Genomic DNA, 17698 nt, shown 5'->3' with positions numbered 1-17698 from the left:
ATCATCGAGTCCAACCCTCAGCCCGACTCTACAAAGTTCTCCCCTACCCCACATCCCCCCACAGCTCATCCAAACGGCCCTTAAACACCCCCAGGGGTGGGGACTCCACCCCCTCCCTGGGCAGCCTATTCCACTCTCTGACCACTCTGGCGGGGAAACATTTTTCCCTCCTGTCCAGTCTGACCCTCCCCTGTTGCAGTTTCAAGCCGTTCCCTCTTGTTCTGTCACTAATTCCCTGGGAGCAGAGACCAGCACCAACCTCTCCACAACGTCCTTTCAGGGAGCTGCAGAGAGTGATGAGGTCTCCCCTCCCCTTCTCCTCCTCACACTGAACAGCCCCAGCTCCTTCCATCGCTCCTCACAGGATTTATTCTCCAGGCCCTTCCCCACCTCGTTGCCCTCCTCTGCCCTCGCTCCAGCCCCTCGAGATCTCTCTGGGATTGAGGTGCCCAAAACTGGACACAACCCTCCAGGTGTGGCCTCACCAGTGCAGAGCACAGGGGCACTGTCACCTCCCTGCTTCTGCTGGTCACACTAGTGCTGATACAAGCCAGGAGGCCGTTGGCTTTCTTGGCCACCTGGGCACACTGCTGGCTCATGGTCAGCTGCTTGTCAATGAGAACCCCCAGATCCTTTGAAAGGAGGGTGCAGAGAGGGGGGAGGAGTCTCTTGAGCCAAGGACCCAGCGCCAGGCCAAGAGGGAATGGCCTCAAGCTGCGCCAGGGCAGGGTCAGACTGGCTCTTAGGAAGGATTTCTTTGCAGAAGGGGCTGTTGGGCGTTGGAATGGGCTGCCCAGGGCAGGGGGGGAGTCCCCATCCCTGGAGGGGTTGAAGAGTCGGGTTGAGCCAGCGCTGAGGGATCTGGTGGGGTTGGGAACGGTCAGGGTGAGGTTCATGGTGGGGCTGGAGGAGCTTCAAGGGCTTTTCCAACCCCGATGGATCTGGAATCTGTGAAGAGTGCATTACCAGCATTACTGGACCTCACAGCACATGAGGCGTCTCACCTGAATTTATCTCACCTCACCTCCTCCGCGCAGCCCCGGGCAGTTTGAATTGGAGCATCAATAACCTCTGAGGGATTTTCTCCCTTCCCCGGGATCAACACCAGCACCGGGCTGTTGATGAGCATTAAGCCCGTGTTCAGGGAACGAACCAAAGCCGATGGAAACTTCCCAGGGCAAAACATTCACTCCAGGGCAGGCAAAGCGCTCCCCTCCCTTGGGGCTGGCCGTTGTTTAATGCTGCCAGGAGCTTAATGATAGAGGTGGGGAGGGGAACCCGAGGGTCTTCCGAGGTGGGGGCCCAAACTCCCATCCCCTTCCTGCGCACTCCCCTGACACCGGCTGGTGCCAGTGCCCTTCTCTGGACACGCTCGAGTCATTCAAGGGCCTTTTTGGAGTGAGGGGCCCAAAACTGAACCCACTCATCGAGGGGCGGCCTCACCAGTGCCGAGCACAGGGGTCAGATCCCTTCCCTGTCCCTGCTGGCCACGCCAGGGCTGGTACAAGCCAGGATGCCACTGGTCTTCTTGGCCACCTGGGGACTTTTCCTCCCATGCCCGGCCGGAGCGCTCTGCCATCCTCCTCATCCCCCCTGCACCCCCAAGATGGGTGGTGTGTGGGGCTGAGGTGCTCCCAGTGCACCGACAGCGACAGGTGATGGCTTGTGGCTATAATACTGGGCACGGGGGCTACTGTCCCCTGCACCACTCTGCTGTCTCAGGCACGTCTCTGGTCCATCCTGCAGACAGGGGTGGTAATTTGGGGCTGTAAAACTCCTCGATGGGGCTGGATTTCACGTGTCTCTTGGCTGCTGAGGGGGCTGTGGGGCAGCTGGGCTTTCCTGAGGGAAAAAAACACACAAAAAATGCCCGAAGGGGAGCAGCTCTTCCCAGGCAACGTAGGAGCAATGTACATGTGTCACATAAGACAAACGCCCGCGTCCTGCTCGCCGGCAGCTCTCCCTGCGCGGTGACACTGAGCGCAGGTGGCGTGCGAGGGCCCTGGGTGAGGGCTGAGAGCTGGGTCTGTTGGACTCGATGGGCCGAAGGGTCTTTCCCAACCTAAACAAGTCTGTGGTTCTTCAGAGAGCGACGGTGCCACCGCCCAGCCCCTTCAGCAGCATCGCAGCGGTGACCGAAAGCCTCGAGGGGCTCAGCCCCCCCCTCCCCTCCCCTGCACCCCCCGGGATGTGGCAGATGGGGACAGCACAGGGGGATGGAGGGACTGACAGCATGGGGGGGGGGGGGGCGTGGTGTGGAAAGCTGGTGCTGTTTTGCTCTGCTCTCCACCCCCCACCCCAAGAGGGGACGAGGGGCAGAGGACATGGGGTGAAGCACCAGACTCTGAATTACAAGAAAATATTTTACTGTGAAGGTGATAAAATGCTGGCAGTGCTTCTCCAGCCAGCTGCTGGAGGCTCCAGGTGTGGAGAGAATCAAAACTTGAGCGGGGGGGGGGGGGTGCTTAAACAACACAGCCCCCCAGCAGTGCCTTTCCCCCAGCGCTGCCTCTCCCCTGCCCTCACATTTCTGCCCGCCCAGGCAAGGCAGAGCCGCTGCTGTTGCCCATCCCTGAGGCTCTCCCTGACACGGGCCAGCCCTTGGCACACGGGTTAAGACAGGCTGCTTGGGGGGGGGGGGGTGGGGGGGGGGAAACTCAGCAACAGCAGCAAGGAAAAGATTCCCACCTGCCCTCTGGTTTGCAGCAGTTTTTCCCCTCGCTGAAGGCAGCTGTGCCAGGGCAAAGGACACCAGTTAAGCCGGACACGCAGCCTCTGCTACCCAGGGCAATTGCCACCAGCCCCAGCCTAAGCCCAGCCTAGTGTCTGACCCATTGTCTGACCCTGGGCACTGGCTCACTCAGCGTTTCGCTGAGCGTGAGAGCAGCACAGGTCGAGGCTGCGGGAATAAACCCGGCCCAGCAAGACTCAGAGCTGAGCCTTTGTTCCCTGAGCAAGCGCTGAGCCAAAGGCTGCTGGATCCTCGCTGCTTTACGCTCTCCTACGCTAGTGTGGAGTGTAAAACCAGGCTTAAGAACACTCAGCTGAACATCAGGGTGAGCAGAGACAAAGCCTCTCCCGAGCCCAGTGCCAGTTAGGACTCACTTTATTGGCAGCTCTGGATTAACAAAGCCCCGGAGAGGAGCCCACAGGCAAGGACAAAGCCAGGTCCTCAGCCAGGGCAGATGCGGGAGAGCAGCGGCCACCAAGAGAAACGGGGAGAAGAAAAGGAAGAAAAAACACCCCAAGGCACCCCAAGTTTCACAAGGAGCTTTGGGGACCAGACTGGGCTTGGGGGGGGGGGGACCAGAAGAGCTGACAACCCCCCCCCCCACCTCCCTGCTGAAGACTCTCCCCCTGCCAGAGGCCTGGAGCGAGACCCCTGCGTGAGCTGCAGAGCACGGGGGGGCCCAGGGCTGTACCCCGACCCCCCCCCTCTCAGCAGTTCTTCTAAGCCTTGCCTTGCTCCTGCCTAGGACTGGGGGGGTCCCAGCAAGAAGGGCCCCCCCGCCCAGGAGGCCAGTCCCCAGCAGCAGGGAGTTCTCCTCAGTGCTAAGGGGCTCCCCACTAACAAGGACCCGACCCCCCCCGCCTTGTTCCTACCCACACTTGGGAGCCCCAGGCACAAGGGCCCCCCCAGACCCCCCTGCACCCCCAGGAAGGTCCCCTCTCAGAGGAGGCTCCACCCCCAGGGCACATCCCACCCCCTGGGCCCCCCCCAGCCACAGCTTGGATGCCCGCCCTCGCACCCCCCCAAAAACATCTCAAACATCTGAGCTACTCCCTGCAACCCCCTCTAGCCCCCACCCAGAGGAAAAAAAAAGGAAAAAAAAACCCCAACACCCCCAGCACAATCTCACCATGGGGGCTCCACCTTCTTTAAGCACCTGCAGAAAAATCCAGCACCCAAACCCAGAGCAGGATCTGCCCAGGGACCCTCAGCCGTGGGGCAAAACCCCACCGCAGGTTGGGGGGGGGACACACATGTCGGACCCTTCCTGGCAGCGCAGCTCTGCCCCGGCGGGTGCTGAAATCAGGGCTCAGGCAGTGGGATGGGGACGGGTGGGACGGATAAATAAAACTTAATTTTATTAAATAAAATCGACACCAATAGGGTGCCTGCGCCGCTGGGCTCTGCCTTCCCGGGGGTCCCCCCCGCCGCCACCTCCCCTCCGGGTGACGTCCCCGGGAGCCTCCCGCTCGCTCCCTGAGGCAGCGGCCGGCACACGCTTCTCTTTCATAATGAAATAATTTATTTTCTAACAGTTGAACAATACAGAAGTATCCATATACACAGCAAAGATCTTCTAAAACATGTACTTCCTAAAAATGCGTGTGCTAACCGTAATAAAAAGCACCATTAGATGGTCTTGACACAGGATTCAGAATGACGACGTGGTATTTACAGCAGGAACTGAACGGCTGGAAACACAATTTATATTTTCCCATCTGCTGCTCCCCGGCTCTCGACTGCCCAAAATAAAGCCGACGCCGGAGCGGGTTCGCTCTCGGGAAGCAAAAAGAAGAAACGAGAGGGAAAAAAAAAAAATAAATGGAAAAAAGCAAGTAAAACGTGTCAAAAAAACCCCCCAGAAAACGCCCAGAGGGTTCTGGCTCGGGTGTTTCGGACGCTCACGTGCTGCTACGCCGGAGAAATTAAAAGGATGAACCAAACCTCGTGGCTTTTGGGCAGAGCGAGGCCGTGAACCCATCGCGACGCGGGGGGGGGCGAGTCGGGGAGCAAAGCGCCAGGGCGGGGGGTTGGATAAAGCCCCGTTCCCGGCAGCGCCCCGTTCTCCGCCTGCCCACAGGCCCTGTCTCCCCCCCCCCCCCCCCGCCAAGACGGTGGAAAAAAGAAAAAAAACCCCAAAAAGCGTCGTTTTGATTCACACCCGTCTGGGCGACGCTCCGTCGTAAACGCGAGGGGCGTGAGCGGCTCCTCCCGCCCCCCCCCCTTTTTTTTTTTTTTTTTTTTTTTTTTTAATCACAATCTACAAAAATGTCCTTCCTGCAGCTTATTTCTTAGGAATGCTGGTGGATCAGTGAATTCCAGGAACAGGCTGGCACAGCCGCCGGGCGACGTTTAAGGGGGGACCCGGAGAGCCCGAAAGCGGCCGCAGACGGTCCCGGCCGCCGGCCAGGAGTCAACCGCCGCGTTTCCAGCCTCGGTCCAGGTTAGTGCATCATTTTGGAGGGTTCCCGTTTCTCTTTGCCCCCCTCAGGCTGGAGACATCCCAACAGTGCAAAGTCCAAGAATTATTAATTTGGGACAGAAACAAAAAGAGGGGTGGGGGGGGGGGGTGGGAAAAAAACCAAAAGCAACCCCCACGTGGCGTTTCACCAACAGAAGTAACTCAAAAAGGCACGACACTGAATAAAATAATTTACGCCGAATCGAACCCTTAAGACTTGGTCTAGCTAAATAACAACCAAAAATCAACTCTTTAAGCTCCCGATGAGGCTTTTCCCGACGCCCCACGTCACCCTTCCCCGCTCAAAGGCAGCAAGAGCCGAGGCTCCGGTGGGATTCCCGAGGCGGTTCCTGGAAGAAGGCGAGGGAGGGCTCTTGGCAAACACCTACCAGAGCCGCCAGCCTCAAAGTGCTGATATTCCACTTTTTTTTTCTCTGTGCTTTTCATCTTTTTGCCTTTTTTTTTTTTTTTTTCCCTTCTTTTTTAAAGCGTAGGGGTTTTGAGCTCGCGCGCCGAAGGCTGGCTGCCGGGGCGTACCGATGCTAAAGGCTTCCGAGCTGTGGGTCAGTGCAAATCTGCTGGATGTTGAAAAATTCTGGCTGCTTTACCAAAAAAAAAAAAAAAAAAAAAAAAAAAAATCCCTCGTGGTTTTGCTGTTCTCTCTTTTAAAACCCAGCACGTGCAAAAAGAGCTGAGACTTCGGAGATTTCAGTAATTCGCTGGCCCCGTCTCCCATCCTCGTGCTTCTCAAAAGACTTCAAACGATCCAAAAAATAGATTTAGGATGTTAAAAAAAAAAATAAATAAACCCAGAAGAAAAAAAAGACACTGAATTGTTCATTCGCTCGCGCTCTGCGGTGGCGAAGTCTCGGCGAGCGCCTGTCTGGGAGGGATTTGTACAGCCCGCGGGCGCGCGGGGACGCCCGGTTTTGTCGCCCAGCGCTAAGAAAAGCCCTTGGGGAGAAAAGTGGCTCCTCGGTGGGTGCTGGGGCCTCGCCGGGTGCCGGGGTGAGAGGGTTGGGGTGGGGGATTGAGCGATGGGGATTGAGTGAGAGGTTTGAGGGGGCAGAAAAGACCTTTGCCCGGCTCACGGGGAGAAGAAACATCTCCGTTAGCAGACCTCTGTGTATCAAAGTTTCCAGAATATCTATAAAAGCAGAAAGTTGTAAGAACGTTATCTCCAGTACATCGGTTTCATAGAAAAATGAATAAATACTATTTATAGCTCACGTGTTTTCTGTACATCTCCGTGTGCTCTCAGGTCGGGACCCCCCCGCCGTCGGGGCGGTGGGAAGGGCTCTGGCCCTTTCTTGGCATGTTTGGGTTTGTCTCCCAAAGGTGGCAACCAAAATCCTCCACGAGCCCCCCCGCCGCCCCCAAGCGCCCAACACGATCCCCGCTGGCCCAAGAAGTGCTTCGGAGGTGCCGCTGAAGCCCGGCGGGGTCTCGGTGGGGTCCCCTCAGGCGCTGACGGCCGGAGGCTGCGCCGCTCCCCCTCCCCGGCGGGTTATTGCTAAACTGTCGCACGACGGATTCGAACGGGGCCAGGCATCGCTTCTGGAAAACAGATGAGGCATCATCTTTGTTTTTTTGTGCTAAAAGGATGGAGATAATCTTTGTTCATCTCTCCGAGGTAGAAAAAAAATTGTCCCCGAGACAAGAAGCGTGAAAAGGAAATTCCAGGAGGGCTCGCGGCCGCGAGGCGGGAGGTGGGAGTCGCACGGGACGGGGACCGTTCGCTTTTAGGTAGGACAGAAAATTTCCCAGACTGAAGGCGTCTGACCCGAGGCTCTGCGAGAGGGGGGGCGATGACTGTGGAGCCCCGCAGCCCCCCCGAGCGGCGTTCCCCGTGCGAGTAAGGCTGTGGGGAGAGGGCAGGGCCGGGCTGGGCGTTTATGGCTGCGCTGCTACCCTGAATATTTAGAGTCGGAGGAGAGGAGCGCTCCGGCGGCTGGTGCTGCCACCTCTGCGCCCACCCAAGACGCCAAAACGCTCCGTGTGCCCGTCGCCGACTTGTCTCCGCTCTCTCCTGGATTTAAACTACACAAAAGTCCGGCTCCGCCTTCGGACCCTCACCCAAAAACTCAACATTTGGGCCCTGCCGCCAATTATCGGGTACGTGACGTCACCCAAATGCGGAGCAGATCCGGAACACCGGGCAGTGCCAGCAAGGCAAAAAACCCAGGGATTTATTTTTTTTTTTTTTTGAGGTTGCTGTCACCGCTGCGATATTCTCAGGCGCTTCCAAACGTGGCTGGAATGGAGGGTCTGGCGAGGAGGAGTTTCCAGGTGGGCAGAGAAGCCGGCGGCTGCGAGCAGAGGTGCGCTGCGGGGAGCAGCTCGTCACCCGCAGACCTAACGGGGTGTTCTGGGGCTTCGGCAAAGCTCAGCTTCATTTCGGTCGGCGGTAGGTGAAGATTTTTTTTTTGACGTGCAAAGAGAGTGGCGGGACGATCCGGTGTGCTACCTAACGAGATCCAAAAGGGAAAGAGCGACGGGTGAAACAGCGACGGGAGTTGCTTCTTATAGACTGAGAGGCAACTTCAACCTCTTCACGCCGGAGCTGGAGTAGCCCTCGTCGCTACAGACGCTCTGCAGGCTCCCTCTTTCGTCCGAGTCGCTCGGGCTGCTGCTGCTCCAGTCGAGGTCCGCGGGAAGGTCGTCCGTGCTCTCCACGTCCACGTCGATCTCTTCTGCAAGAGGAATGGTTTGTGTTACAGCGCGGCCGGCCAGACCTCTCGCCAGCCGGCCCCGCTCTGCCCCGAGCGCGGGGTCTCACCTCTATCCGAGTCGGAACGCTCCGAAGAAACAGTGGATCCGATACTGTCCATCCTTATCCTCTCTATCCCCAGCTTCTCCAGCTGCCTTTTCAGGTGCCGCTGCTCCCGCTGCAGCTGGTCTATTTGGTGTACGGCTTTCCTGTCGTAGTCTTCAAGCTTCTGCAGAGGAGAGAGAAGGGGCCCTGAGCTTCCCAGCCGCACGTAAAACATCGCTTTCGCCACCCGAGTCGTCTAAACGCAACCGCTGTCGGCTACCGAGGGGCTCCCCGGCCTCAACACGCGCAGGACACGAGTCACACAGATGCAACTTTCATCCTCCTGCGAGCCAACAGACGTCGAAGCAGGGTGCAGCGTCTGGCCCAGGGATGGAAAGGTCTGGAGCTGGCCTGAAGCCGCTGGAGAAAGCACATAAAGTGCCTCCAAACAATTTACAAGCGCAGCGAGGCCAGAGCCGGCCCCATCCTATTTATATATTTTCAGAGTCTTTGATAACTGGAGAGTTGAATGCAGCCCGGTGCCAGCACTCCCCCAATTATCTCTCAGCTCGTGGAGCTCTAAATGCACCCAGCGAGGTGAGCCCTGTCGAGCCCAAGTCTAAAGGGTAAAGAGTGAAGTAGGAAACACTCTAGAAAAGAAAGGGGAAAAACAGCTGCGCTCCAATCCTGCAGCCAGTCTCATCCCTAAGGCCCCTGGGTGTGGGGTACAATGTGGGAATTCAGCCCCTTGATAAGGAGAATCGCAACGGCCTCGCTGCGCCAACGGCGAGAAGGGCACTGCTGGCCCGTGGCAGCGTTACCCTCGTCAGTATTTCCAAAACAACCCGGCCGTTACCTTCATCCCGCGCGAGGATCCAGACGCCCCGAAGCCCCCGCGCCCTGTGCTGCTCTTGAACCACAGAACCATCTGGGTTGGAAAAGCCCTTGAAGCTCCTCCAGCCCCACCATGAACCTCACCCTGACCGTTCCCAACTCCACCAGATCCCTCAGCGCTGGCTCAACCCGACTCTTCAACCCCTCCAGGGATGGGGACTCCCCCCCTGCCCTGGGCAGCCCATTCCAACGCCCAACAGCCCCTTCTGCAAAGAAATCCTTCCTAAGAGCCAGTCTGACCCTGCCCTGGCGCAGCTTGAGGCCATTCCCTCTTGGCCTGCCATTGGGTCCTTGGCTCAAGAGACTCCTCCCCCCCTCTCTGCACCCTCCTTTCAGGGAGTTGCAGAGGGCCAGGAGCTCTCCCCTCAGCCTCCTCTTCTCCAGACTAAACCCCCCCAGTTCCCTCAGCCGCTCCCCATCAGACCTGTGCTCCAGACCCTGCACCAGCTCCGTTGCCCTTCTCTGGACACGCTCGAGTCATTCAAGGGCCTTTTTGGAGTGAGGGGCCCAAAACTGAACCCACTCATCGAGGGGCGGCCTCACCAGTGCCGAGCACAGGGGTCAGATCCCTTCCCTGTCCCTGCTGGCCACGCTAGTGCTGATACAAGCCAGGATGCCATTGGCCTTCCTGGCCACCTGGGCACACTGCTGGCTCCTGTTCAGCCAGTTAGAACCAACACCCCCAGGTCCCTCTCTGACCAGCAGCTTTTACTGGCAGCCGAGCTCAGCACCCACCCAACAGGGACGCAGCCCGATTTCTTGCGTCTCCCCCACCGAACGAGCCCACGCTCACCTTGATGTGCAATTTAGCTTTCGTTAGTAAACTCAGGGTGGTGTGTCTGCTGGCCTCGGGTCCGAGCGGCACCAGCCCCTTCAGCTTCTCCAAGCACAAGCGCAGGTGGGCACGCCTGTCGGGAGATCACACAACACGCTGAGCGCTCACGTACCCACTTCCCAAACGGTGTCTCACCTCTGCGAGCGCGGATGATCGGGGTGGTTGGAAGCTAAGCCCAACCAGACGCCTTCCCACCCTCCGCCTCCATGCACTGGGAGAAAACTGCAGCCAGAGGAAAGGGCCTCACTGAAAAACCCGACTCTGACTTCAGCCAACCCCACCTGCAACACCCTGCCAGCACCTTTCGGGCTGTTGGGATGCTTGCTGGTGAGGAGTTGCCAAAAACCTCATTTTTTTGGGTGAGGATATCCGCTTTTGGTCTTCCTCCTCCCAAAAAGCTTCACTGCAGGGATGCTGTTCAGCCACCACCTTGCTCCACTGACAGCTGAAGCCACCCGAGCCGACACCACGCAGCTGTAAACCCCGCGCGGCCCTCGGAAGCGCTTCCTTTCCCCATTTTTAGCAGGAACGGGCCAGTTTTGGATCCATCAACTCGGCACGTGCAGCTCCGGTCAAAACAAAACCAGGATCCCAAGGGAACACCGGCCCCGAGCAGCACCACGCTCCTCAGCCACCTCAGCACAGGAGCCTGTCAGGAACCCTCCCTCCCTCTATAACACCCAGATTTTGTCTGCACTAACACGTAAGCTAACGCTCTACCGCTTGCACCCCGCTGCTGCGGGAAACTCTGGCTGCTGGAGGAAATCCCTCTCTCTGTCGATAACCAAGATGCTCCCAGCATGGGCCGGTTTACTTCACGTTCAACACTCCAACCCCAAGATTTAGGTCACATTCTTGGGCACCCGTTGCAACACCCGCCTTTGAAATACCCGATCGACACAGGCAGCTGCAAATTGGGATTTTGCAAGTACCTGCCTATCTTGTTTTGCGCACGCTAGGAGTAAACAGGCATTTGCCTACACAAAGTACCTTCTGAATTACAGTGCAAACAAAACACGTGGTCTTTAGTCTTCGGGTAAATCCCAAACACCGACGGGCTCAAAGATGAGCCTTTGCAAAGATTATTTACCTGAGCAGGGGGAGGAAGAGCTGCCCGGAGCAGTGCAGACCTGTCCGACCGTGCCGTGCTGGCTTACAAGTGATTTACCTGTGCGATCTGCAGATAAGGAGCCAGCCCAGCCGCGCTCCGCAAGCGCTGCGGCAGCAAAACTGAAAATCCTCAGCTACCTTTGCTAAAAAAAAAACCCCAAACCCTTATCACGTTGGCTGTTCACACCAGCAAAACGAATGGAAAAACCCCAGCTCGCCCTGCCTAGCAGAAGTTACACGGGGGTGTGGGGGGGGAGCGCAGCAGCAACCTGCCCCGCTTGGTCAGCGCTGAGCAACTTTGTGGATTACACAACGCCAACGCCGGAGTCAAACGTGGGGTTTCCGCTGCGAAGTTAGAGGCGCAGCGTCCGTAAAAGTGTGTTTCTGCCGTGCTTCACCTGGCCGAAACTGCTGCCGCGCTTAAAAACCCCCAGAAATCCCACTGAATAATAAAAGAAAATAACCCTCAAAGGATTCGTTTCCTGGGAAAAGGCCCTTCCAAGCCCATCGTTGCGCTCGGCCTTGTGAGACACCCATCCTCCCGCCGCTCTCCCTCCCCGGATCAAGCCAAGCTGCTCCTCGTGGCGGGGAGGAGGCCAAGATTCACCGGCTCGACTGCTGGAGGACGGGGTTAGGGTACCCCTAACGAGGAGCGGAGGAAGAAGGGGCGCGTAACCCCTGTCCAGAGAGCAGCTCATTTCTCCAGCCGCCCCGCTCGAAGGGGCGGAAAAGACAAAGCACTTAGTGCCCTCGCTTGTGCAACTTCAGCAGCGGGCTTTCGACACGGCTCTGCTCTGAACAAGGCGAGCCTGAAGTAATCAAATGCTAATTTTCTCGTTTTTTTTAAACAAGGAATAAACGTCCCTGGCCTCTTCTAACCCATGTCACTTGCGACACAGGCAGTTCTGCCTCTGAAGGCACAAACCAACCAAGTTCACACCAGTCCTGCGCTGGCAGCAGGGCACGGCAAGATTTGAGCCACGTCCAAGCCATGCTGAGAAAAAAAGAGGAGCCGACCAAGGACACAAAGTCGTCGTTCAGCCGGACGACAAAGACCGCACTGGTCTGTGGCAAATAATCACACTTACGTGGAGGCACAGCTCCGGTTGGGTACCTACGCCCTGACTGTGGGTGAGCAGAGGATGACGGTCACCCCACCGGCACGGGATTGCCCCCGGGAGCTGGGAAAGGGTTGGAAATCCTTCTCCCTAGCAAGCTGAGAGGTGGGATGAAGGGAGGATGAAGGATTCCCATCTCCTTACTGCACAGCTGCTCCGGTGGCCAAGGACAGGGACTGCTTCAAGTACGAGCAACATCAGGAACCGCCTCGGTGACCCCCTTATCCAGCCGTCCTGTCCCTCCTCCCCTGCTCCCCATCTCAACAGCTCCCCGAGCCCCGTTCCCAACCCCTGGAAAAGCAGCGATTCACCCAAACCCAGCTCCTACCGAACCTCCAACACTCACCGGTTCTTTTCCATCTCGTTGTGCGTCGACCTGAAAAAGAAAGAATGAGTTATTAACTCCTCTGTCTGTACAATTAGGATTAACACGCAGCCTTAGGAAACGCTCTCTGGAAAAGCTGCAAACCTTGGGGGCTGCTCAGTACCCCGGGGATGGTGAAAACAGCGGAAGGGACACAGATGATCTGGTGCAATGGAGAAATTGCCAGATAAACGGCAATAAAAGGGCCAGTAAAACCGTAAGACGGGATTTGAACGTGGAGAGGCTCAAATTTTAGCACTAGGAGTAGGATTAAGCAGCTGTATCAGTGCCGTGACGCAAGGCAGCGCACGCCATCCAAAAGCGAAGGCTCTCGAGGTTCGTGGTGGAGAAGGGGAAGCGGCAGCCCCGAGAGCTGCCACACGCTCGGGGCAGAAGAGCTCATCTCCGGGCAGGGAAGTTGCTCCATCTGCACACAAACCTGCAACCGAGCCGCTATCAGAGAGGAAGCAGGTTTTCGGACAGCACAGGTGTCCTAGAGCACTTTTTTTTTTTAAAGCAGCTTTTTAAAGAAGAGCAAAGAAAGCAAGAGGAACATCTGTATTGTATTGTGTCCAGTTTTGGGCACCTTAATCCGAGAGAGATCTCGAGGGGCTGGAGCGAGGGCAGAGGAGGGCAACGAGGTGGGGAAGGGCCTGGAGAATAAATCCTGTGAGGAGCGACTGAAGGAGCTGGGACTGTTCAGTGTGAGGAGGAGAAGGGGAGGGGAGACCTCATCACTCTCTGCAGCTCCCTGAAAGGACGTTGTGGAGAGGTTGGTGCTGGTCTCTGCTCCCAGGGAATTAGTGACAGAACGAGAGGGAACGGCTTTAAACTGCAACAGGGGAGGGTCAGACTGGACAGGAGGGAAAATGTTTCCCCGCCAGAGTGGTCAGAGAGTGGAATAGGCTGCCCAGGGAGGGGGTGGAGTCCCCACCCCTGGGGGTGTTTAAGGGCCGTTTGGATGAGCTGTGGGGGGATGTGGGGTAGGGGAGAACTTTGTAGAGTCGGGCTGAGGGTTGGACTCGATGATCCTGAGGGGCTTTTCCAGCCTGAGTGATTCTGGGATTCTTGGCATGTAAAGCAAAGAGACAAGGGCCGACAGCTCGGGTGCTCGGTGCCACCTTTGGGGAAGACACGCTGCTTTTTGCAGGCCGTGCGGTGTCCGAGCAGTCGCGTCTCGTGCCAGGAGCCCCAGACCAGCTCAGGACACACCGGCCACGCGAAACAGCAACTGGGAGCCCCCAAAGTCTCACTGTCATCCGACGTTTGTGTCTGTCTCCGCTGCTCAGCCAGTCATCTCTTGGTAAAACTGAGGTGAGCTGCCAGGAAGACGACGTGTAAAGATTCCCCGTGTCCAACAACGGGTTAACACCTCCGAACAGGAGACGCCAAATGTGAAGTTGAAACCCAGGTGGGCGTTAAGTCCATCGAAGAATTCCCCTGAAGCTCCTAATTTTGACAAAGCTAAGAAAAGGCAGAAAACCCAAGCTGCTACTTATTTTCTCTCCAACAAACCCAGGCACCAGGGCCGAGGCTTAGGGAAGAGCCACTTCCCTGCCCGCTCTCCTTAAAAGCTCAAGAGGCCATCTACTCTAATTTAGGAAAAACGTTATGCGCCTGAAAACTTAAAAGATGTGGAAAACCCACAGGCTGTTCGGATAAGGACGCCTACCTGGAAGCCCTCATCAGCTCTGGGAGTGCTGGTTCCCCCCAGGCCCTTGATGCTGGAAGAAAAACAAGAGATGCCACAGACACACCAGTTGAAGCCGCTCACAGGGATCGTCTTTGCTTTGCCAGCAGCGTTTTATGCCGGATCACCACGGCTCGGGAAGCCACCACAGCCCTCCCAGCTTTCTAACGAGATTCATCTCAGCCTTTCTCCTTTTTTTTTTTTTTTTTGCTTTCCAGTGGTGCTGCTTGACGCAATCCGCTCCCAAAGGCCAGTGTCCTGCTCGCAGGCAATCACAGAGAGTCCAAACACGCGTGATCCCAGTGGAGATGCTTCTCACTTAAACGGACAGGCATCACCCTGACACGCAGGGGAACGGCGAGTTCTCCTCAGCAGAGCGTCTGCAAACAGCCAGGAAGGACTCAGCTCTTTGGCTCCTGTGGGATCTCTCCATTAAACTTTTTTCTGGATAAAAATCCTGTGTTTTACACCAACCCCCTTGCCACAGCGCTTGCAAACCTCATGCGAGGCGACAGAATGCAGCGAGCCTGAGCTCTTCCCTTGGTCATAAATAAGCCAAACGCTTCTCGAGCGTCGGTACCGACAGAGACCCCTACGCTTTTATTAATAACAAATTCACACCCTCTTCTGCGCCTTTGTTTCAGAATCCTTTCGTATGGGGTTTCTTGTGTTTGCATCCACAACTGCTAATATTTAAAAATAGGTTTCTTAGATGACGGATTTTTAATTTTGCATAAAATAAAAGAGGAGCAGGGACCAGAGGGGATGGCAGCTCCCCCCAGGGCTGCAGACCTCCTCGCCGTGTGCCCCCAGACCCCTTTCTAAGCACCCCCACGCCCAGCGAGTCGCTGATGGCACCTCCTGCTAACCAAAACCTCACCCGTCAGCCCCACATCACCAGCGTTGCCTTCGAAACCTGGTCTTCTCTCCTGCAGACCGTAACAAAAAAGGTAACGGCACGTGCTGCAGCTACCCGTTCTCTCTTTAACACAACACAGACCTTTGTTCTGCTGCCGTGATTCGCCTTGAGTGAAGAGCAAGCTCTAAATCTTCCAAAAAGGAAATTCAGAGCGTGTGCAGGAGCGACAAACACCGAGGAATTCACTCAGAGTCTGCCTGAGACGAGACCAAGACCTCACCTGCCTTCTGCTCCCGTAACGGGAGCCCGACAGCCCCGAAACCCCCGTGTGGGGGGGAGACAGAAACGCCCCAGCTTGGGGAGACACCAGGAGCCAGGGTACAAACAAAACACACGAGGCATTCCGGGCAGTGTTTGTCGTTACGCAGCTATCAAAGGTCAGCTGTCACTGCGTCACACGGATGAGTTTGCTCCCAACCAGGAAAAAAGTGACATATCTGGTGACATCGCTGCCTTGCTCCTCCCTGGGCAAACAGCCTAAAATAGGGCAGCGAGAAAGGAAGCGACCGGCCGCCAGTGACGTGTCGGGATGAACCTGCTCAGGGTTCACTCTGCCCGACGAAGTTTCCCTCGCAGGCGTTTCGAGGGGCTGGATGTGCGTGTCCTGGCACGGCGGCAGCACTCCCGAGCCAGCGCTCCCGAAAGGCAGCTGATAATTTCACCTCGACAATGCCCCAAGTGATTTTAACATTATTAAAGCGACCGAATAAACCGCGACGGGTGTTGGAAAGAAAGAATTCAGCACGGCAACTCCCACCGTGACACAAGCGCCGGCTCCGCGGTGGCAGTTTCTGTTGTACAAAAACAGAAGAGCGAGCAAATAAAACAAGACTTGGGAGCGTTAAGTGATGAATCCACGGGCCTGGGAGGCATCATTAAATACTCCCTGAAAAAAAAAAAAAACAACCAACAAACCCCAGGCTGGTGGGACTTGCTCCTGCAAAACAACGCAGCTGCTTGGAGCCGGCTTCAACTTGGGAAAAAAAAGGTGTTTTAGCATTCCTGAGAACGGGCTGCGTGTTTAACATCGGCGAGGAATAACCTGCGTCGGGGCTCTGGATGGATTTCAGGGAGGATAATTAAGGAATTTCCTTTTTTCAAAGGAAAGCAGCACTAGGTGATTTAATCGAAGCGTCAAACAAAACCCTGCGCTCGGCCAAAAGCGTATTAGAAAAATCTTGCTTTCTTTACGGAGAATCCTCACGGACTGAGAGTGGTTTCACTTCTCGAGCTTTGGCGGCGCACGCCCGAAATCAAAAGCCCAACTTCCACATTCCCCTCAGCAAACCCATCCGCCACGTCAGACGATTGCACGTCTCGTACCCAAGTTTGCCCAAGATGGGAGGTTTCTCCTCACGTCTTGCCAGGATGTTTCGGAAAGACACCGGCCCAGCGCGGTGGGTGCGTGTCGATGCCGATGGGAATCTCTGGATGGAGGCGTGAAGGGGAAAGGGGAGGCGGGGCTGGAGGACCACGGGGCTGGCGGGAGGGCTGTGACAGCAGGATTGTGGCACAGCTCTGGCACCTGGTGACAGGAGGGTCCCCCCCAGCCCCTGCCAGGCACCCTGCGCCGGCAGGACCTTACCGGATCTGGGCACCCGGTGACAGGAGGAGGGTCCCCAGCCCCTGTCAGGTGCCCTGTGACAGCAGGACCTTACCGGATCTGGGCACCCGGTGACAGGAGGAGGGTCCCCCCCGCCCTGCCAGGTGCCCTGTGCCGGCAGGACCTTACCAGATCTGGGCACCCGGTGACAGGAGGGTCCCCCCCGGCCTGGTCACACACTCTGTGACAGCGGGATCTTACCGGAGCCTGAGCACCCCCCGTGACAGGAGGGTCCCCCCCACCCTGCCAGGCGCCCTGTGACAGCAGGGCCTTACCACACCCCAAGCAGCCGGTGACAGGAGGGTCCCCCCCCGAGCCCGGCCACACGCCCTGTGACAGCGGGACCTTACCGGAGCCCGGTCGCCCGGTGACAGGAGCCCGCCCGGTCCTGCCGGGCAGGACCCTGACAGACCCGAGCACCCCGCAACTGCCGGGCCCAGCCCCGCCAGGCCTCGGGGGCGCCCGTCGGTCCGCGATCCCTCCCCAGCTGGGGGTGCGGGGTCCCGGGCAAAGCCCGCCCCCGCGCCCCGTCCCCCCGCCCGGTACCGGCCGTTACCTGCTGCCGCCGCTGCTCTTCCTGGCCTTGGCGCGGCGCCGCAGGGCCTCTCCGTCCTTACCGCCGGGCAGCAGCGAGGCGTAGCCGTGCTCGGCTTCTGCGGAGACACAACCGCGGGCCACCCGTCACCGCCGGGCCCGGCTGAGGGGGGAGAACCGGGCCGGGCCGAGGGGGGAAACCGGTACCTCGCTCCCGCCGCTCCAGGTACTCGGCCGCCTCCAGCAGCATCTGGATGTTGAGGCCGCCGCAGGCCGCCATCTCACCGCGCTGGGAGGGCCGGGCCGGGCCGGGCCGGGCCGGGCCGGGAGCGGCGGCAGCGGCGGGGAGGGGGGCGGCGACGCCGTCTGTCCGCCTCAGCCGGCCGCTCCGCCAGGCCCCGCGCGCGGCCCCGCCCCTCGCCGCCGCTCATTGGGTGACGCCCCCCCCGCCGCAGATGCCTATTGGAGGAAGGGCGAGGGAGGCCCCGCCCAGCACTGGGCAGGGGAAGGAGGGGGGGAGGGGGCCGTGCCCGAGGCCGCGCCCCGCGCTCGCTGTCATTGGCAGAAAGCGCCACGCCCTCCCACCATTGGTCCGGCCTCCCGCAGCGCCCCGCCCACCCAGCGGGCCAGCCTGGCCCTTCCCAACCGCCTCGCCCCGCGCCCTGACTCACTTCCTGCCCGGAT

At 58.1% G+C, this 17698-nt stretch overlaps 1 protein-coding gene across 2 annotated transcripts; it reads right to left on the bottom strand.

The window, feature by feature from the left end:
- Positions 1–4230: 4230 nt before the first annotated feature.
- MXD1 (MAX dimerization protein 1) lies at positions 4231–17384 on the bottom strand. 2 transcript variants are annotated; one of them, XR_012626623.1, is made up of 7 exons: positions 17222–17344; positions 17037–17133; positions 12251–12280; positions 9635–9749; positions 7972–8131; positions 6423–7885; positions 4231–6339 (listed from the first exon to the last, which is right to left on the bottom strand). XR_012626623.1 is itself a non-coding variant. In XM_074852318.1 (6 exons), the coding sequence occupies exons 1-6, from the start codon at positions 17292–17294 to the stop codon at positions 7716–7718; spliced, it is 645 nt and encodes a 214-aa protein (XP_074708419.1). In that variant the 5' UTR covers positions 17295–17384; the 3' UTR covers positions 4231–7715. The 2 variants fall into 2 exon arrangements, 1 of the variants encoding a protein (XP_074708419.1); XM_074852318.1 differs by having other exon boundaries at positions 4231–7885; positions 17222–17384.
- Positions 17385–17698: the final 314 nt, after the last annotated feature.

This window comes from Strix uralensis, chromosome 28 (genome assembly GCF_047716275.1).
Source record: "Strix uralensis isolate ZFMK-TIS-50842 chromosome 28, bStrUra1, whole genome shotgun sequence".
Classification (NCBI taxonomy): Eukaryota; Metazoa; Chordata; class Aves; order Strigiformes; family Strigidae; genus Strix; species Strix uralensis.
Note: the sequence above shows the minus strand (reverse complement) of the source record. Positions and strands in the feature narration are given on the sequence as shown.